The 23,010-nt window shown below is 31.4% G+C and overlaps 1 protein-coding gene and 1 long non-coding RNA gene across 2 annotated transcripts in view; one reads left to right on the top strand and one right to left on the bottom strand.

The window, feature by feature from the left end:
• The window catches only part of LOC131849265 (calcium-binding mitochondrial carrier protein SCaMC-2), a 72,222-nt gene that overhangs the window by 45,466 nt on the left and 3,746 nt on the right, over positions 1 to 23,010 (bottom strand). The window contains exons 2-4 of the mRNA XM_059199298.1: positions 18,355 to 18,481; positions 17,633 to 17,720; positions 14,258 to 14,369 (exon numbers count right to left, since the gene is read on the bottom strand). Coding sequence (XP_059055281.1) covers positions 14,258 to 14,369; positions 17,633 to 17,720; positions 18,355 to 18,481 — 327 coding nt within the window. The remainder of the gene's footprint in view (positions 1 to 14,257; positions 14,370 to 17,632; positions 17,721 to 18,354; positions 18,482 to 23,010) is intronic.
• Positions 322 to 21,023, top strand: LOC131849269 (uncharacterized). Its single transcript, XR_009357786.1, has 5 exons — positions 322 to 456; positions 14,764 to 14,925; positions 15,284 to 15,326; positions 20,330 to 20,415; positions 20,910 to 21,023. It is a non-coding gene; the product is annotated as an uncharacterized LOC131849269 (long non-coding RNA).

Here is a 23,010-nt window from a genome sequence, read left to right as displayed (position 1 = left end):
TGCAAAAGGTGGAATCGGCAAGTGTTTAGGTTGTGGCGTGATCAACAAAGTGCCCAAAGAGGTGTTTATATATATATATATGTACTTTTTGTATTTTTTATCCAACAACAGTGAGTAATGCGGAAGGTTTAAGTGTATAATTTCTGAAGGCCTAGTGTTCCCTATTCCAAATACTTTCTTAGTATAAGCAGATTGTGTCATCGGCTTGCTTACTAGAGCAAAGGGCGCTTGATAATACTGGCCACCAATAAAAACATATGGCCATTAAATTTTAAATTTAGAAGAAAAAGCCATTCAAAATAAAAACTGGAAGATAAAGGACGCTCCGTAATTTTAACTTTTCAAAACAAGAAAAGTATTAATTTAATGAATATAATATAATTATTTTTATTAAAATATATGCACTCTACAGTGAGTGTCCACTAAACTGTACTACACATTGGTACCTGAGCAAAGGTGAGTAAGTTTGGTCTTACATTTCTTTGGAGAGTTCGGAGTGAGATGGACGTTATTTCAGGGTGAAATCGTATTTCTCCTTCCTATTCTAATAATTATTTTCTTTTGAAAAAATACAGTCCACTCTCTATTTTTATTAATTCTTTATCCAACACCTAGTGTAGAATAATTGACATACTCGTCCGAAGCCGGCTCGGATCGTTTGCTTGCTCTAGTAAGATGCATGCATTTCATGCCAGTTTATTATTTCTTGCAAGTATGTTTTGTATGCACACTTTACGTAAATGCAGTAAGATTTTTGGTTGGGATTGCTCTAGAACTATTGTCCATCTGTGCATTATTCACCACACATTGACAAAATCTTTATCTAAGAAAAAATCTGATGTCATATATATATATATATATATATATATATATAAACACCTCTTTGGGCACTTTGTTGATCACGCCACAACCTAAACACTTGCCGATTCCACCTTTTGCACTGAATAACTTGACCTCTATCGCGTATATCTCAGGCGGTATGGCAACGTCGCATTCTATTTTGCGATGTGGCCATATATATTCGTCGATAGTACGATATACTCGACACTTTTTTTACTAATAATTCGTGACTGAATGGCTCCGAACGGCTAAATTTTTGGTATACACAAAGACTTTTTGGCTCTGAATATATTCCAAAAATCAATTAATTATGTTGATCACTTTATATACTCGTCCTTACTGCGATACTTATTTACATCCGAATATATATAGATACCGTAACGGTCTATCAATTATGAATTTATTAATTTACTAATGTAGATATTTTATATTCGCAATGCTCCATACATGCAAGCTCCAGCAACGGTGGAGGCAGGGTCCCCCTGCACCGTACACCGCACCCCGCGCACACAAACAAATTAGATATTTTTTGAATACACAAAGACTTTTTGGCTCTGTATATATATTTCAAAAATCAATTAATTATGTTGATCACTTTATATACTGGTCCTTACTGCGATACTTATTTTAATCCGAATATATATAGATACCGTAACGGTCTATCAATTATGAATTTACTAATCTAGATATTTTATATTCGCAATGCTCCATACATGCAAGCTCCAGCAACGTTGGAGGCAGGGGGGAGCACCGTACACCGCACCCCGCGCACACAAACAAATTAGAATAAATTAAATTCATAAGATTATTTATATATTTCGACTGCCTCGGTGGTCACACCGCTTTACATCCGATGGTCGCGGGTTCGATTTCTCGCACGGTGCAAACAATTGTACTCATCGGTCATCGATTGTTTTCATCGGTCTGGGTGTTTTATATGTATATTATATATGTATTTACAAAATAAAAATATCTATATCAGTTCAGTATCAGTCTGTGTTAATTGTCCAGGGCTATTTATTATATATTTATAAACGGTTATCTTTTTCCATCCCACCGCTCGCTATCGACAGTGAATTCATAGAAATGTCACTCTAAAAACAATAATAGTTTTGTTTTTGTATTTCAAATACTAAATGCAAAATAGGTATTTTCAAAATACTTTTTCAAAATAAAGTACCTTTTGAATTTTTGTCCAAACCTCAGATATTTTATTTATTTTAGGTATATCAATCATTACATAGTAATATAAAAACAAAGTCGCTGTCGCATCTAACAGTACATAAACAAAGAAAGAAGACTTTTTGGCTCTGATACCGTAACGGCCTATGAATTATGAATTTATTATACCTAATCTAGATATTTTATATTCGCAATGCTACGTACATTGTAATATCCGCCTCCATTCATTGTAACGGTGGAGGGACTAAATAGTTGAATAAAACTGAATAAGCAGTTGCTCCACTCTATAGGTACTGCGTCGTCGTCGTATGCTGTTCATTTTTTCACTCGTTTTGGCGCCAAGAGAGGGTCACATAGTCGTGGTCAAGTTAAGAACTTATAATTTAATTTTGATAACAATAGATACAAGTAAAAAGTAGGTATTATATTAATGTACGTAAGTACTGTACTTAAAAATATTTATTCTATATTGTACATTTGAAAAACTTATCACTTAAGGACTTGTGTGACATATACACGTACATACTGCCATTTTCTCTTAAAGACATCCAGAGAAGCTTTAGATTTATCAAATACGCGGGGTGCACCGACCTTTGACCTTATAACACCTGATTCGCGCGTAACGAATTACATTGCTACTTTTTGGTATTTTATAGTGGATATTTCACTATAAAATATTATTATTTCTTTAGATTATGACATAATAGCATAGTTTACATGATTTTAAGGGAAACATACGATAAAAAAAATTCCCGTAAAATGTAAAAGATAAAAAATGGTTATTGTTGGTTATCCTTGAGAGATAGACATATACCATCACGGACTTTTTTGTTGACCTTATTTTGATACATCTCAAAGCACTAGACAATACGCATTTTCATTAAACAGTATTGTATTTTTTTTATTTATTTAACTTTAATGCACAAAAAAAATTGTATACGTGGCGGACTTAATATCTTGCCGCGTTATTTACCAGGCAACCATGAGTGGTGCAGCGAAAGATTATTGGCGGTGCACTAATATAAATAAGAAATGTCAAAAAAGATTTATAAAGATAATAAAGATAAGCAAAATATACATTTCTATAAAAAAATAACAATATACATACATAAATATATAACCCATAAATGTATAAATAAATACATAATGATCCGATAATCAAATTATAAGTACAGTCTCAAATTGAAAGTAAGAAAAACAGAAAATATAGAGAGAACTATAGGGATATAACAGAAAGATGTGAAAAAAGGAGGACAGTAAAAAAGTTACAAATTTAAATAATGTTCCCGCAATTTCTGTTTAAATGAATTTATTACATTACTAGCTGTACCCGCGACTTCGTCCGCGTAAATAATGAAAAAATATTTAACTCAATTAACACAATATAAGTCAAATAAATAAGTTTCATCATTTTAGCTTAAAAAATGATAAAAAATAAAAATAAATATTTAATCAATAGACTAAAAAATAAATTTCAAGCTTCTAGCTTTAAACATGACGATATATCTATATGACCTTGGATCTACCCTTTCAATCCTCTTGCAACCCTTTTTCACATTAAAAAGTAACCTATTACCTTTCTCAGGATCTAGTCTATCTATGTCTGTTTCAAATTTCAATTTAAATCGGTTCAATATTTTTGGCGTGTAAGCGAGACAAACAGACAGACAAAGTTACTTTCACATGTATAATATCAGTAGGGTATTTAATAAACTAACTCTAAAAAGACAAAGAAAAAAGTTTAATCGTTCTAGCTTCCACAACCACACAAACAGCAAATTTCCACAATAACTTTCATTCCCTATTTTATTTTACTACCCCCCCGCCCCCGAAGAGTAAAAATTTTACAAACATTGAATGTCTAAAAATGAGTTTCAAACTTCTAGTTTTAAAATATGACGATTCTTCCATACAGCGTACCATTGCAACCCCCTTACAATCCTTTTTTCACATTCAAAAGTACCCTATATTCTTTGTCCGGGTGTAAACTAACTGTGTTTAAATTTTTTAAATTTCATTTAAATTTTTGTTTTGTTTTGGAGCGTAAGACTGACAGAAAGACAAACAGACTTACTTTCACAGTTATAACATTAGTGGGGTATTTAAAAATCTACCCCAAAAGTACCAATGAAAATAGTTTCATCGTTCTAGTTTCAAAAATTACGAATTTACATAATAACTATCATCCCCTATTTTATTTTGCCCCCTTAAGGGTAATTTTTTTACAAACAATGAATGTCATATTTATTTATATTTAATCAACAGCCTCAAAAATAAGTTTCAAGCCTCTAGCTTCAAAAATGACGATTTTACATAAAAATTTGCATCCCCTATTTTATTTTACCCCCTTAAGGGTAATTTTTTACAAACATTGAATGTCATTTTTATTTATATTTAATCAACAGTCTCAACAATCAGTTTCAAGCTTCTAGCTTCAAAAATGACGTGTTTACATAAAAACTTGCATCCCCTATTTTATTTTACCCCCTTAAGGGTATTTTTTACAAACAATGAATGTCATATGTATTTATATTTAATCAACAGTCTCAACAATAAGTTTCAAGCTTCTAGCTTCAAAAATGTCGAATTTACATAAAAATTTGCATCCCCTATTTTATTTTACCCCCTTAAGAGTATTTTTTTACAAACATTGAATGTCATTTTTATTTATATTTAATCAACAGCCTCAAAAATAAGTTTCAAGCTTCTAGCTTCAAAAATGACGATTCTTCCATACAATCTTTCATCCCCCTTTTAACCCCTTACAACCCTTTTTTCGCATTAAAAAGTAGCCTATGTCCGTTCTCAGGGTCTAGACTAACTGTATACCAAATTTCATTCAAATCGGTTCAGTAGTTTTGGCGTGAAAGCGAGACAGACAGACAGAATTACTTTCGCATTTATAATATTAGTTTTTGTCGCAGCACAAAAATATATTTTTATCGTTTCCGTACAAATAGTAATTTTACAGTATTAATCTACAAACCAACATTTTGTTTCTTACAATCAGCTAAATAATTTAAATAGTTTCATAATATATGACACAATGAAAGGGTCATTTATTTTATAAAAAAGACAGTTAGTTTTTATTTTAGTGAAAAATAAGAAAATTCTACTTTGATACAACAACCATATATTTATTAATACCTATACTTTATTAACTTTGTGTTAATGCTTTTTAAATAAATACCCACACATTATTTCTGTATAACCTACAAAAATGGGTAAATAATTTAATTTCGTATAGTGCCACACCACAACATTCTTTAAAAAATGTAAATAATAGAATGTGAAGAAATTGTGATTGTTATTAAGTTTTTTTTAAATAAGTTCGTCAGAACAGAGAAACAACATTTGACATTTATTATTATTTGACATTTGACATTGACTTTAATTTTTGTAATTTATATTGTAAAACTTTAAGTTGGGCTAAACAGGACTTGTATCCAGAGCCGTAAAACAAATTAATAAAAAAAATGGCCAAATTTGTCTCGCAATCGGCCAATTTCAAGTTTAAAGAAAAAACACATACACACGATATACGATTTTATCATAAAAAAGTGTCAAAAACAATATTTTCGCTAAACGTCAACGTCATGTTTCCGGCAAGATCTTTCGTTTTACATTATGTTATCTGTGGTTTTGTTCTCTGTGATGGATACCTTATTGGCGCATACGCACGCGATGTTTTGATTGGTTGTTAGCTAGTGAAATGAAAAGATGGCGAATGGCGCAAAACCACGCGAAGTGTTGATTGGTTGTTAGATAGTGAAATGAAAAGATGACGAATAAGTATTCAACCGCATAAAGATAACCTTGTATTTCCATTTTGAACCCCTTACAACCCTTTTTACGCATTAAAAAGTAGCCTATGTCCTTCCTCTGCGTCTAGACTATCTGCGTACTAAATTCCATTTAAATCGGTTCAATAGTTTTGGCGTGAAAGCGAGACAGACAGACAGACAGACAGACAGACAGACAGAGTTACTTTCGCATTTATAATATTAGTAAGGAAGTAAGGATATTTAATCAACAGTCTCAACAATAAGATTCAAGCTTTTAGCTTCAAAAATGACGTGTTTACATAAAAACTTGCATCCCCTATTTTATTTTACCCCCTTAAGGGTAATTTTTTTACAAACAGTGAATGTCATATGTATTTATATTTAATCAACAGTCTCAACAATAAGTTTAAGCTTCTAGCTTCAAAAATGACGTGTTTACATAAAAACTTGCATCCCCTATTTTATTTTACCCCTTAAGGGTAACTTTTTACAAACATTGAATGCGATTTTTATTTATATTTAATCAACAGTCTCAAAAATAAGTTTCAAGCTTCTAGCTTCAAAAATGACGATTCTTCCATACAATCTTTCATCCCCCTTTTAACCCCTTACAACCCTTTTTTCGCATTAAAAAGTAGCCTATGTCCGTTCTCAGGGTCTAGACTATCTGTATACCAAATTTCATTCAAATCGGTTCAGTAGTTTTGGCGTGAAAGCGAGATAGACAGACAGAGTTACTTTCACATTTATAATATTAGTTTTTGTCGCAGCACAAAAATATATTTTTATCGTTTCCGTACAAATAATAATTTTACAGTATTAATCTACAAACCAACATTTTGTTTCTTACAATCAGTTAAATAATTTAAATAGTTCCATAATATAAAGGTCATTTATTTTATAAAAAAGACAGTTAGTTTTTATTTTAGTGAAAAATAAGAAAATTCTATTTTGATACAACAACCATATATTTATTAATACCTATACTTTATTAATTTTGTGTTAATGCTTTTTAAATAAACACCCACACATTATTTCTGTATAACCTACAAAAATGGGTAAATAATTTAATTTCGGATAGTGCCACACCACAACATTCTTTAAAAAATATAAATAATAAAATTTGAAGAAATTGTGATTGTTATTAAGTTTTTTTTTTAAGTTGTTCAGAACAGGGAAACAACGTTTGACATTTATTATTATTTAACATTGGACATTGACTTTAATTTTTGTAATTTATATTGTAAAACTTTAAGTTGGGCTAAACTGGGCTTGTATCCAGAGCCGTAAAACAAATTAATAAAAAAAATCGCCAAATTTGTCTCGCAATCGGCCAATTTCAGGTTTAAAGAAAAAACACATACACACGATATACGATTTTATCATAAAAAAGTGTCAAAAAACAATATTTTCACTAAACGTCAACGTCATGTTTCCGGCAAGATCTTTCGTTTTACATTATGTTATCTGTGGTTTTGTTCTCTGTGATGGATACCTTATTGGCGCAAACGCACGCGATGAGTTGATTGGTTGTTAGCTAGTGAAATGAAAAGATGGCGAATGGCGCAAACGCACGCGATGTGTTGATTGGTTGTTAGCTAGTGAAATGAAAAGATGACGAATAAGGATTCAACCGCATAAAGATAACCTTGTATTTCCATTTTGAACCCCTTACAACCCTTTTTACGCATTAAAAAGTAGCCTATGTCCTTCCTCTGCGTCTAGACTATCTGCGTACCAAATTTCATTTAAATCGGTTCAGTAGTTTTGGCGTGAAAGCGAGACAGACAGACAGACAGACAGACAGACAGACAGAGTTACTTTCGCATTTATAATATTAGTAAGGATTATATATATTAGGCATACGACTAGCCTTATGCTGTTACTTTTTTTTTAATCTATACATCTATACATGTAAATAAAATTGGAGTGTCTGTTTGTAATATTGAAATAACCGTTTTTTACTACCTGCATATGAATATAAATACGGTACATACACCAAAATAACATATTTTACAAGTTTTGTCTGTCTGTCTGTCTGTTTGTTCCGGCTAATCTCTGAAATAGCTGGACCGATTTTGACGGGACTTTTTTTGGCAAGTAGCTGATGTAATAAGGAGTAACTTACGCTACTGTTATTTTAGAAAAATAAAATAAAATTTCACGCGGACGAAGTCGCTGGGGCCAGCTAGTCTATAGATATACCGAGATTTAATATTTAAGTTGCTATTATGTTGTTGACAAAATTTTACTGTAATGTTACTATTACGTTATCCTACACAATTTGTATTATTTTGGATGAATAAATAAATAAATAAATAATAATCTATACATCTATACATATAAATAAAATTGGAGTGTCTGTTTGTAATACTGAAATAACCGTTTTTTACTACATGCATATGAATATATATAAGGTACATATACCAAAATAACAATTTTTATAATTTTTGTCTGTCTGTCTGTCGGTCTGTTTGTTCCGGCTAATCTCTGAAATGGCTGGACCGATTTTGACGGTACTTTTTTTGGCAGGTAGCTGATTTATAAGGAGTAACTTAGGTTACTTTTATTTTAGAAAAATAAAGTTAAATTCCACGCGGACGAAGTCGCGGGAACAGCTTGTTTTTAATAAAAACGGTTTATTTGATAGAAAAAACATCTTTTTTGTGGTACTTGAGAATGTTGAAGCCTGTTGTTTGTATTATTGAAATAACCGTTTTTTACTACTTGCATATGAATATAAATACGGTACATACACCAAAATAACATATTTTACAATTTTTGTCCGTCTGTCTGTTTGTTCCAGCTAATCTCTGTAATGGCTGGACCGATTTTGACGGGACTTTTTTTGGCAGGTAGCTGATGTAATAAGGAGTAACTTAGGCTACTTTTATTTTAGAAAAATAAAGTTAAAAACCACGTGGACGAAGTCGCGGGAACAGCTACTGTATAATATATTAGAGATACCAACGTGTTTTTTTATTGATGACTAGCTGTACACGGGATTTCGTCTGTGTGGAATTTCACTTTATTTTTCTAAAATATAAGAAGTTAAATTCCACGCGGACGAAGTCGCGTGTACAGCTAGTTGTCGGTAGTCTAGCGATTTAGCACACTGCTTTGATTCCTGCTTGGTGGTCGAGGGTTCGATTCCTCGCACGCTGCAAACATTTGTATTCATGAGTAGGATTGTTTGTAACGGTCTGGGTGTTTTCTATGTATAGATAATATATATGTATTTACGAAAAAAATCTTTGTATTTATATCAGTTGTCTGGTACCCATAACATAATCTTCAGCTAGCTTAACTTGGGTCTAGATGAAGCTGTGTGAATTGTCCTGAGATTACTATTATTATTAATTGGTACACAGGTAAACTACTAACTAGGCCATATTGGTGTTGGTTGTTATGGTGAAAAAACTAGTATATATATAAGTTACACGTACAATTTCAAAGACTTATTTCTTGAAAACTGCTGGCTATTCTGAAATAAAACTTTAGGGTTTGTATATGTAATGTTTGCATATAAAATATGATTAAAGGTTACCAGTGTATTTACACTTTTACTGAACAAACAGAGTTGTTTAATACTGAAAATATTGTGTGGAAGGCATCAATTACTTTCAGTGCATGTATAGCTTTTCTCTTTTCCTAATTATTATTATTATTAAGTTTAAAGTGGTTGAATTTTACGTAAGTGGTATTTATACATTATTTCTAATTTACCATTTATTTTAAGTTTTTTAAACTCTATTCATCGAGACCTATCTAATGAGTCCAAACACGATATTTCTGCTGTAAGTTTTCGAAGAGTATGTTCATCATCTGATAATACTGGTGCCAGCATGAAGTCAAGGTTAACAGATAACTAATTACTTTTATTTCGTCAAAATCTTTAGATTACGTATAATAAATTCATAATATCGCTACCTATTCAAATCAAAACAAGTATTAGGTACTTCATTTACTAGTATATAAATTCATCAACACACAAGTAAATGATTTTTAAATATATTCAGAGCCAAAAAATCTTTGTGCATTTAAAAAATTTTGCCGATACGGATTCACTATTGCAGGAAATTGTTGAAAAAATATATATCGAGTATCTACTACTATCGACGAATACATTTGGCAACAACGCATGGTCTCGGCCGGAACGGCAACATCGCATACTAGAATACAAAGATAGTGGTAGAACGCGGAACGGCAACATGTTGCCGTTCCGCCACGCTACCGTTATAGTGGTAGAAAGAGAGAGACAGTGGAATCAGCAATATCTACGGATCGTGGCTGGATCAACTAAGTGTGCAAGTTTATATAAATGTATATATATATATATATACATTTGTCTTTAATTCAAAGGAAATACAAATAATGAACGCATCACATTTAAAACAGTAATAAGTACGTAATATTATCACATGGTAACAGCACGTATTATGGCAAAAATAAACATCGGCTGATTTGAAAAGATTTATTATAGTAATAATAGTAATCTCAAGACAATTCACACAGCTTCGTCTAGACCCAAGTTAAGCTAGCTGAAGATTATGTTATGGGTACTAGACAACTGATATAAATACAAAGATTTTTTGTCGTAAATACATATATATTATCTATACATAGAAAACACCCAGACCGTTACAAACAATCATACTCATGAATACAAATGTTTGCAGCGTGCGAGGAATCGAACCCTCGACCACCAAGCAGGAATCAAAGCGGTGTGCTAGCTAAATCGCTAGACTACCGACAACTAGCTGTACACGCGACTTCGTCCGCGTGGAATTTAACTTCTTATATTTTATAAAAATAAAGTGAAATTCCACACGGACGAAATCCCGTGTACAGCTAGTCATCAATAAAAAAACACGTTGGTATCTCTAACATATTATACAGTAGCTGTTCCCGCGACTTCGTCCACGTGGTTTTTAACTTTATTTTTCTAAAATAAAAGTAGCCTAAGTTACTCCTTATTACATCGGCTATCTGCCAAAAAAAGTCCCGTCAAAATCGGTCCAGCCATTTCAGAGATTAGCTGGAACAAACAGACAGACGGACAAAAATTGTAAAATATGTTATTTTGGTGTATGTACCGTATTTATATTCATATGCAAGTAGTAAAAAACGGTTATTTCAATAATACAAACAACAGGCTTCAACATTCTCAAGTACCACAAAAAAGATGTTTTTTCTATGAAATAAACCGTTTTTATTAAAAACAAGCTGTTCCCGCGACTTCGTCCGCGTGGAATTAAACTTTATTTTTCTAAAATAAAAGTAACCTAAGTTACTCCTTATAAATCAGCTACCTGCCAAAAAAAAGTACCGTCAAAATCGGTCCAGCCATTTCAGAGATTAGCCGGAACAAACAGACCGACAGACAGACAGACAAAAATTATAAAAATTGTTATTTTTGTATATGTACCTTATATATATTCATATGCATGTAGTAAAAAACGGTTATTTCAATATTACAAACAGACACTCCAATTTTATTTATATGTATAGATTATTATTTATTTATTTATTTTTTCATCCAAAATAATACAAATTGTGTAGGATAACGTAATAGTAACATTACAGTAAAATTTTGTCAACAACATAATAGCAACTTAAATATTAAATCTCGGTATATCTATAGACTAGCTGGCCCCAGCGACTTCGTCCGCGTGAAATTTTATTTTATTTTTCTAAAATAACAGTAGCGTAAGTTAATCCTTATTACATCAGCTACTTGCCAAAAAAAGTCCCGTCAAAATCGGTCCAGCTATTTCAGAGATTAGCCGGAACAAACAGACAGACAGACAGACAAAACTTGTAAAATATGTTATTTTGGTGTATGTACCGTATTTATATTCATATGCAAGTAGTAAAAACGGTTATTTCAATATTGCAAACAGACACTCCAATTTTATTTACATGTATAGATGTATAGATTAAAAAAAAAGTAACAGTCATAAGGCTAGTCGTATGCCTAATATATATAATAATGTAATAAATTCATTTAAACAGAAATTGCGGCAACATTATTTAAATTTGTAACTTTTTTACTGTCCTTCTCCATTTTTCACATCTTTCTGTTATATCCCTATAGTTCTCTCTATATTTTCTGTTTTTCTTACTTTCAATTTGAGACTGTACTTATAATTTGATTATCAGATCATTATGTATTTATTTATATATAATATTTATACATTTATGGGTTATATTTAAATGAATTTAATCGATAAAATCGTTGTTAAGTATTAAATTAATTGTAAGTGATATTAACTATTATATTATGCATAAAAAATATTTGTAATAATAAAGAAAATACATTTAAAATATTTTACTTGTTGTGTTAGTTATTTATAAGATCTTACTATAATTGTTAGCTGCTTTACAATTTAGAAAGTACAATAGGTAATGTAAATTAAAATTAATTGAATACTTAACAACGTTTTGTTCGATTAAATTCATTTAATTATTAAAATAGTTAATTTAAAATTAGAATAAAGACAAAAAAAAAATAACAAAAAAAGTCGGTGGCGGGAATCGAACCTTGAGCGTCCGTTTGGTAAGTTGATTCAAAGGCTTATTAAAATCAAAATTCAAAATTCAAAGTTACTGGTCATTTTGAAATAATACTTAGGGTTCGCATACCCTTATCGGATACTACTACTACACGGAGTTTCGTCAAAATAGAATATCTAGGTTAGGTATAATAAATTCATAATTAATAGACCGTTACGGTATCTGTATATACTCGGATCAAAACAAGTACTATGAAATAAGAAAGAGTATATAAATTGATTAACACAAGTAATTGATTTTTGAAATATATTCAGAGCCAAAAAGTCTTCTTTCTTTATTTATGTACTTGTTAGATGCGACAGCGACTTTGTTTTATACTATACTATACTATGTAATGATTGATATACCTAAAATAAATAAAATATCTGAGGTTTGGACAAAAACTCAAAGGGTAATTTATTTTGAAAAAGTATTTTGAAAATACCTATTTTGCTTTTAGTGTTATAGTACTTTAACTGTTATATTTTAAGTAACAATGTTTAATTATAATTAATACTACTGCACCAACACTCCGATCGTGCAAAAAAAATTTGCTGTTTCATTATTTTTTAGTTCAATTAGTGGTCTACCTAAGTCCTGGGGTAAGGGGGAGAGTCATGACGCCCCCATGACTCCCAAGACCTCCATGACGCTCCCCCCTGGATCCGCCGTTACGTCTTCTCTTCATTCGCTCAGTAACGTTGTTACTAAAGGGAAAATTCCCGTCCAAAAAATAACAAGTATTGAGGTTTGATCTGGAGTCACGTTCCTCTAGACTGATTTCTATAAATATTTAGATTAGATAGACTATTATTCTTGAAATACTAGCTAGACATTATTAAGTTACTGTAGCCATAATGTAGTAGTCCAAACGTGCCAATGAGGAAGCCCTTGGCAAATGCTGCACCCTGATTGGCCCGTTTGAATTGGATCAAGAAGTGGTCGAATGCCAAAAAGGTGGATTTGTATAAAATCGTGTATAAATCGCTTAATTATTATTATTACTCGTCGTGACAGTTGTGGCTCAAAAAGGATCAACATTTATATATCGTCAGCTGGCATTAGATCAACAAAAGGCCTCCGGATCAACAAGTGAAAAAGGATCAACAAAAAACTACCTATACGGCACGTCTGAGCCACAAAGTGCCCAAGGGGATATTTATATATATATATATATATATATATATATATATCAAAGTCATTTTAATTGAAGTACAATTTGTACCACGTCGTCAGTGTAGCTACCTTTATCTCACTTATTTCTCTATCAAACCGCTTGTTTTATGAACTACAATATTCTGGTTGGAAGGGGGTATCATGGCAGTAAAATTACAGCGTATAGTGTACTTAGGTGTCAGTCCTCAGGAATTGCAATGCAAGGTCCACAGGAGTCACAAAACTACATTATGTCCATGGTGCTTTTAACTGTTTTAACATTAACTGTTAGTCATAGCTGATCTTTGGCGTGAATGTAGAAGTCATTTCAAACCTCTAGAAGTAGTATGCAGCGGCTGAATGGGCCATTCCTGCCCATGGGCCTGAATGAATGGGCCATTCGGATATAACTTTAGACTGAGGGCACTGTTAGGAGTGTGTTTAAACCTCGTTTCAAACAGTCGTAAATTCAATTAGCCGTTTTAAATATGACAGTGAATCAATCGAAGCGGAAGTCAATCGTGCTCATTGTATATATGCGGTGTTGTTTTCTATCATAAGAGCAGAATGCTTATTTCCTATTCCAATTGCTAAAAAAATCTATCTAACAATACTTTTCTTCTAGAAACAATGTGGATAGACTTAATTCTGCATATTCTATGCAGTTGCACGCAACATTTCGCGCTTCAATAAACTGAACGCATACGTCCATTCTAGCGTGCAAAAGTAAATGTACTCACCGTAGAGTGTCTCCAGAAATGTATGAGCGCGTGAATATCGGTGGCTGGCGCCAACAGAAGATAGTCCCGCCATTCGTCGTAGCTTATATTTAGACTACCGTCCTGGTCCATCCTGGGAACAAACTCATAAATGTAAACGAGATAGAAGAACGCAATATAAATAAATGGATACATGGAGCACATGTAATTAAATGTAAAATGTTATTCTTTTCATTTGTCATATTTGCGTATGACAAATGAAATAATACTACTACTTTCGCCCATGATTCGTTGTACATAGCTACGGAATACGAAAGCAATGATCGTTTGTGGTGAAATACTTTATACATGGTGTTCTGATGGGCCATACATACGCATGTCAGTTATATCAAAGCGGCATAGACAAGACCACAGATATTGTGACATGTATATGAAGGTTTGTTGGTTAATGATGTACAAATTAGAAGCTACAAGTGGTGACAACACATTTCTTTTGTTAGATCGATACAATGAAAACATGTTTGCAGACGATCATCGCTCCACATTGCTACGTACAAAGTTTAGCGCATGTTTTAGCGTCGAAGCCAGCTACTACGTGATATGTTGTTACAGCCGACTTCTCTCGACTTACCACCAGAATTTTGGCCAAACTGCTTTTCTGAAACATTGCAGTGGTGCTACTTAAAATGGTATATTATCAGTAAGGCCGCGTGCAGTTTATTTATATTATAAAATAAAATATTGTTCTATAATCGTTTATTAGTTCTTTGTCTTGCAATAAAACTACACAATAACGAGACTCAAAGTGACACTGTTTCATATTTTTATAGGCGATAGGAGGCGTGAACAGGAAACTGAACTGTGGCCACTGATGGTCCACAAATAAATTCATCAAAAGCGTATACGACAAATCAATCTGTTGACATCGATCTTTGACTCCTACACACATACAATTTTTTTTAAATGTGTACCAAACCACATAGAACTTAAGTTTGACATATAAATACTACGCGCCTAGCCCAACTAATTCAACTTGTATAATTGTAGGGATACGACAGGGCGCACAACTGATCGGGAGACAGATCGAGATGTACGTAGACACTTTTATAAAAGTATAAAACCCAGGTCGAATAGGAACTTCGATTTAAGATATTACGTATTATCGAGTCTTTACCTATGAAATTGCCTATTTAATACAATTTTTTTTTCAAATACAGATATGTATATACGTTTATTTAGTGAATGTTAATAAACTGTTAATAATAAGGATTCTAAGAATACTGATGTCTTTACAGGGGAAAAATATAGCAACTTGAAATAATATAAACAATATAATATATGCGTACATATAAGATATATTTAATAATTATGATATTATAACTATATAGTAATTTGTTCCTCAGTAGCGCACAGCAGAGAGAATTCGCCAAATATAATGTTATATAACTAGACTATCCTTTATTTTATAAATATAAGATTAATATTAAAACAGATATAGAACACTGCTGTTCAGACAATAGATGCAGACTCTAAAGACTTAACATGGGTATTGACTCTTACGCTGTTACCTACAGATATTGACTCTATGTAAATACACATAGAGTCAATGTTTGTAAGTATCACAATAGCACTCAATATCATATAGTTATATTAATTTGGGGCGAGCTATTCAACTGTTTTTTTTCTTGTTCACATTAGATTTTGGACACGAATAAAATGCAGTTGAATAACTCAAACAATCGCAAGCTATGAGAATGAGGGCGTTCTCAGGATAATTATAGCCAATCGTCTTAAATCGTCTTGATTTGGGAAAACGATGAGACTTCAATTTAATCGACGGTATTTAACGTGTTTTTTGAGTCGCCAAACTTATTAGCCCTAGATTTATGATATGAAACTGGCATTAATATGTTATCTATTAGTGAGATCATATATACATAGTACCTGTGATAGTTACTTTGTAAAATATTAGGTTAAATTTGTCATGTAAGATATACATTTTGGAATTAATTTGAATTTATTTTCTTTTATCCTTCTATAAAACCGGCAATTTCTTAGATAAAAAGTAGAATATTCATAAACGCTAAATAAGTTTACGGTCGCTAATTAATGTTAAAACTTCACAAAAATTTGTTCAGAAATTAAATAAAAAGATATAATTATTAACTATTTATTAATTACTATTCCATTCATTCATAGCAACATATGTTGCTGCACAGTACTTTACATTATAATGAGAAGACATCAGCCTATGCACGCAAGCCCTTTATATTGCACTTTATTCTCTTACTCGAATCCTATGCCATGAGAAACTTAAAAGAACTGGCGACATGTACAAAGTATTCTTCTTACTCTGTCATTATTGAGTATGTTGTGTCCTCCACTGTACCTTAGACCATATACCTGTCAAGATCTTTTAAGATAAAATTTCGTGGCACAAAATTGGATTAACACTGTACAATAGAGTTTTCGTAGAATTATGACGTATTAGATAACGATTTTCCAACGATAAGAATGTCTCAGTATTAACAATAATATAATATTATAGTGTTCATATAATATAATATTTATTTTAAATGAACGTTTTCCGCAATGGTTTATATTTAATTTCATATAAATATTACATACTGATGACTATATTACCCATCAGTACATTTCCATTAGGAAAATCCATTTTTAGGGAAAATAATCAAATGTAATACAGAGTATGATGACTTATTAACTTGTAATATATTATATTTAAATCTAAATTAATATATACTCATTATTTAATGTACATCATTAACTTAAATAAATCGTTATCAACAAAAACAAACTATATATTATATATCTATTAGTTAGACTATTTATGGGTAAAAACCTCTCTGTATTTCTGTAATACAATTACACATATACTATAGTACTATAATGGTAACAATACACATCCATACTAATATTATACATATTAAATGTATCTGTCCGTTTACCTTTTCAGTTTACATACTAAGTACCTAATTAAAAAGTATTAGCGACCACAGATGTTTTAGCGTTTATAATTGCAGAGAGAATATATTAATAATAATACAATATCAGTAAGTAATATTGGCAATAAAATTCGCCCAACAACAAAGCTAAAATAAAAGGGAAGATTAATATACCGATTAGATATTGAAACGTCTGCAAATAAGCATAGTAAAATTCCCTTTATCGTTGTGCGATAAATAAATAAAAGACAAGAGTATAGATGTACAGATCCACGCATGATTGATTACCGACTTATCGATTGAATAATTTAGAATATACAAATGACAAAAATAAAAGAAAACAAAATAAATTCGCGTTTAAAGGTTTGCTTTGTTGTCAATTTGTACGTCGCATTAACATAAGTATATAATATATAATCACTGGCAATCTAACCTTTTTAATAAATTTGTTGCTTCATTCCTTCCAACGGCGATGCCCATATCGGCAAAAGCCGATATGAGTTCTTCCAGATCAACTTTTCCTGTAACAGAGATTTTACGGTATAATTAAATTAAAATAAATATTCATTCACTAAAAATTAACTACTTTAGTTATATCAATTTTATTCATGAAGTAATGAAAATTTAAGTCCCTCTTGGGAGATCTTTCTTCGCTTGTCTTTTTCATATTAATCTTAAATAATCTTATAATATCGTCTTTATGGCATGTTTGTGTAAATGTTAACCCCTGACGTATCTTTAATGAGCGTCATGTATGAAGAATAAATAATTTCAAACAAGGGTTAGTTTTTTAGAAGTAAATATTTAATTATTAAATTACATGTCAGTCTAAATGTTCAATTAATTGACTGAGCTAGGGGACTATTGTCCAGATTCAGACTAATTTCACTATAAATTTTAACACAACAATACATAAATTGTTCTTTTAAAACTTAATTAAGACCAAATTGATAACATTTTCATTAACAGTTAGTTTTTTCACTGAGCATCAAATATTTAACTAGTACGTTGTTAGTGTGTATTTATATAATTCTGGCGCTGTGTGAATTGTCCTATTTTATTATATAATTATTAAAACTATAGTAATATTATATTACTCTACTGTATAAGGAATTAGAATACTATTTAAGAAGATAAAATATGAATTCAACTTACCATCTTGGTTCTTGTCCAAATGCGAAAACTGCAGTTTGAGATTCTTCTCGTGTTCCCGCACGTAGTGTATAAATTCCGACAGAGTGATGTCACCAGCATCTTTACCCCCGGATTTAGCCAAAAATTTCTGAAATACACCAACAAGATACTTAATACCTCAAGTTACTTAATCAAAACTCGTCTGCTTGAGTATGGGCTATGGCTATGGGCAGTATCTATGTATCTATGGATAGTCTCACTTATTTCAGCTGCCAAGCAGCTGTTTTGTACGTTGTGTTTCAATTGTAGGCTGTGGATTAACGTGAAATTACAGAATATGAGGCACGATCGTAGGTGGCACATGATGACAATATCTATAGTGCTGTTCTGTTATATATATATATATGTGTATAATTTCTATAACTTTTCATTTTCTTTTGTTAGGCTAGGTATAGATATACTGCTGTCCCAAATGTCAAATCGCTAACAGCAGTTAGCAAGCTGTATATGATGAGGAACTGTCAGTCTGTGTCATCTTTACATTTTTGACTAAAACCCAATTACTAATATTATTAATCATACAAAAAAAATTTTATACAACATAAAAACATTATAGCTCCGTATTACAACTTCAACAACCCTAATAAATAAAAAATATGCATATTAAATTTACTAAAAAATATTAATGACAATATTATGACTTCATAATGGCGAAAAATATTGTTATAGAACTTAAGAAGCTACCATTTTCTTAAGTTCTATTTTTGTAAGTTTCATAAGACGTGGGCCGGTCATAGCCGTCTATGGCCTTGAGGTTTAAGAAACCTTGGGCCTCGAAAATTTAAGCTATTAAAAGTTCTGAACGCGAGTGAAAAAAGTTTACTCTTTATGAAACAACGAATATATTCATAAACGAAATTTGTTTTTATTTAGTCTTGCAAAAATATTTAATGAATTACTACGATACAGATAAGTCTAATAGCTTTGGCAGTTTTATCTTGATGATATAGGATGTAAATATTTACGTCAAAAATTAAGAAAGTCACGGGATCTTAATACGATTTATGATACATTTAGTACCAACCACTACGATTTTCAGCAAGTTTAAACATAGTCTCAGTTTATTTCTTTCGTGAGTCTGTACATGTAGAAATGATAGGTCGTACCATACCTATAATTTCTACATAGCTACATTTTCTACGAATAAGCTAAACAGTTACAGTGTTAATGTTACTATTATACGGTTATGATTTGCATTTTAAGAATAAAACTTTAGGTTTCAGTTGTTTCTGTTTAAGAAATACACAAACTTTATGTATTGCGCTACTACTAGTTAGGGGACATGTAAATTGCCTTCACATCGTGGCCGTGACTGTAACAGTTGTCACCTCGGCCGTAACCGCGCAATGGAAGCTAATAGAAGCCTTACCTTTGTTATTATCTGATATACGTGGTTTAAAAATAAACTCAAGTGCAACAGTGCCTACTAGTATTTCATGCCAATGTGTTTATTTATTACCGTTATATTATATCGGTAAACATGTACTAGTATACACTAGTTAAGTCTAGGAAGAATACAGAAAGGATCTCATGGTTAAAAGCGCGTTGTCAATTTTGATTTCGCGCAAAGTTTTGTGCTTTCTATCATTGTACCGAAAAAATAGTATTGGAAAGTGTTCATGATAAATTTATTAGAAAGAAAATAATTGCATTTTATGAAACACATTTTATCATTCAGCATACTAATAAATATTATTTAGAAGTGAAATTGAAAAGGATGTAACATATGGTAAATTGGAGCTAGGTTTAAAATTATAACGCATAACAACTTACAAAACTGTTTATACAGGAATGAAAGATGGCTCTTGGAATACTCGTAAATGCCTCTTACATGTTTACACTAAACAAAACTTTAAGAAATATATCAATATATACTTTTTTTCTTCTTCATCGCTGTAAAAATTGATGAATCATAACATAGCGTAATTTGTTTTAGGAAGCGAAAATCCACGCATCTGAAGCATTGAGGACAAGAGACACCTAGTTAAAAAAATTTGGAAAATTTTATATATTCCAAGACATGTAAGCTCGCAAATTTATATACATATATATTAGCGTGGTAGTAGTGCATACCAATATTGATTTCACCAGATTATTAAACTTATTCAGTGAAATAAACTCAGATAATTTATGATAGGGCTGGTTTACCGAAATACTTTAAAATATATTTAGTTATGATCTTACATTGTTGATAGTGTAATAAGACAACTGAAGTAAATTATTAATGAAGTTACCCCAGTGTTCAGTTCGCCTTGTGTTTTAAAATTAGTTGTACTTTAATGTCCGTGCCACCGCCCAGTTGGCTGGCAGCTGTCTATTATAGTTCAACGAATGACTAAAAATGTCTCGATACTCTCAAACAAGTATATGTTAATATGTAAAAACAAAAAGACAACAATGCGCTGACAGACAGACATAGACTGTCTCTTTATAGATGTCTATTACATCGCATTGAATAGATTATAATGTATTACAGTATCTACATAATTATATATTATTATTACAATTGTCTATAGAGCAACCAGTCTAATCATGAACACTTCGTTATCAACACAACAAAAATTGTCTGATTATCCTAAATGCAATTGCCAAAATCTATCTGTTACTACTACTACTACATCTATTATAAAAAAAATAATCTTAGAATAAAATTTAATATTTGAAATACAATAAAAATCCTACAACCATATTGAAGAAAAATTTTTTGTGTTCGAAGCTAATAGAATTCATAAGTAATTATAAAATATTAACATATTTCATATAATTGCGCAATATCAACCTAATATCCAACTATAAATGAACACAGCTGATGCGACGAATTCTATAATATGTATATTATGTGCTACTAGTACAAAGTGGAGGCCGTGTGGAGTCAAGTTTCAAGGCCTTCTATATACGCGATGATGTTACATGCTTCACTGAATACCAGCACATAATAATACGCGTGCGATCAAGGTGGTATCTAAGAACCAATAAGACAATAAATTATCATAGAAACAATAATAAAAATAAACAAACTGGAGTTTAATATGGATAGATACATTTTATATTACTATATTCCGTTTCGAGTCGTCCAGATAAATAATGAGCTTATAAAAACAATTTATTGTTTGCAAAGCAATTAATAAAAACTGGGACATTTCTTGGTCAGCGCATTAGATTGGCAATATCCAAGAAACACTGCTAATTTCTTTAATGTCTTTTACTTTGAATATGGTAAATGCAAATTGTTTGTTAATAATACCGCTCAATAATAAATTCAAACTTGCATATGCATGTACTAAAAGACATGAATGGAAATTAAATATGATCTTAGTTTGTTCTGAAACTATATGTAGATATAAATTATTACAAAACTTTAACATCTCAACAAAGTGTCATCATTTGCTTTATAATTCGATCTAGACGTTATCCTAAATATCCTGCATGCTGTAATATATCCTATATATAGTTAACAATCCCAACCTTTTAATGTAAGGCATACAGAATTAAATTAGTCATCGTAACGTACACCAAATATGAGTTCATAGAAAAAATAAAAGCAAAGTAATCGAGAAGCATTGGCATGTACATCACGTTACGAGTTCTTAACAGGCGAAACCACTTGCGAAATCTAGTCACATAGAACTACACGGTAGATACCTAACTGTTAACCATTTCCAGTAAGCGAATTCATTGGTGCAGGAAATATTAATTGTGCATCTCACACACTGTAATGTAACAGACTGTGCTAATGGAAACAAGCGAATTGTTCTATGCATAATTATAATACCCCAACTACACACTTTGTACGTGTAGATCTGGCTATCTTCACGCGAAGTATCACACGAGATCAATAGACTGGGCCCAGTGCCAACAGCTTCAATTAATTAAAACTCTTAATTCAATTGTATTAATATGCAGGGGGCAGAATTAAAAATAATAAAATATATCTTTACGCCTTTAATAACAGATGCGACAGTCAGACATTAACAACTATATTTAACGTGGCAGAGGATAAAACTACCACCGTCTCAAAATAATTTGGTCTGATATGTGTATTTCCGTCACCTGAGAGTATTTTTAGTGTCGGCTAGATCAAAATTCACGATCTATGCGGTCATTAGGTCAGGGTAGCAAATCTCTGGGTCACGACGCTTTTAGAGAAGTCAATATGAGCTTTACAATTCAGCAATTTTGGTAAGGTAACTGTTTTAGTCATAACCTTCAAGTTTTAATACTGAGAGTACTCATACGAGACAGAGAATAAGGAGGTGAGATAGCTGCTGTAAAAAAGTATAATGTCATATTTACGATAAAGAACAAAAATAGATAATAATGTTCGGAAAATTATGCATAATAGAACTCCCTACTATGATATTTATGTAAAAAGAGTATCTATAAGTTATATATAAGTTATCAACAAGATTTCGTTGATGTCAATAAGATGAATGAGTACTCAAGTCATACAAGCAGATATACAAAATACCTCATTTGTCAGATAAATTAGTATGAATGACTGAAAGTTTGAAACTGCGTGACGTTTCTATTATATATATATATATTTATACACAATAAGTACATATTTGGAGTGTACAGGAAATGCCTTGAATAAGTAATGCAATTATTGATATGAAA

Source organism: Achroia grisella, unplaced genomic scaffold (assembly GCF_030625045.1).
Source record: "Achroia grisella isolate CSIRO2021 unplaced genomic scaffold, CSIRO_AGI_Agris_v1 utg640, whole genome shotgun sequence".
In the NCBI taxonomy this organism is placed as follows: Eukaryota; Metazoa; Arthropoda; class Insecta; order Lepidoptera; family Pyralidae; genus Achroia; species Achroia grisella.
This window is presented reverse-complemented; position numbering and strand designations above follow the sequence as displayed.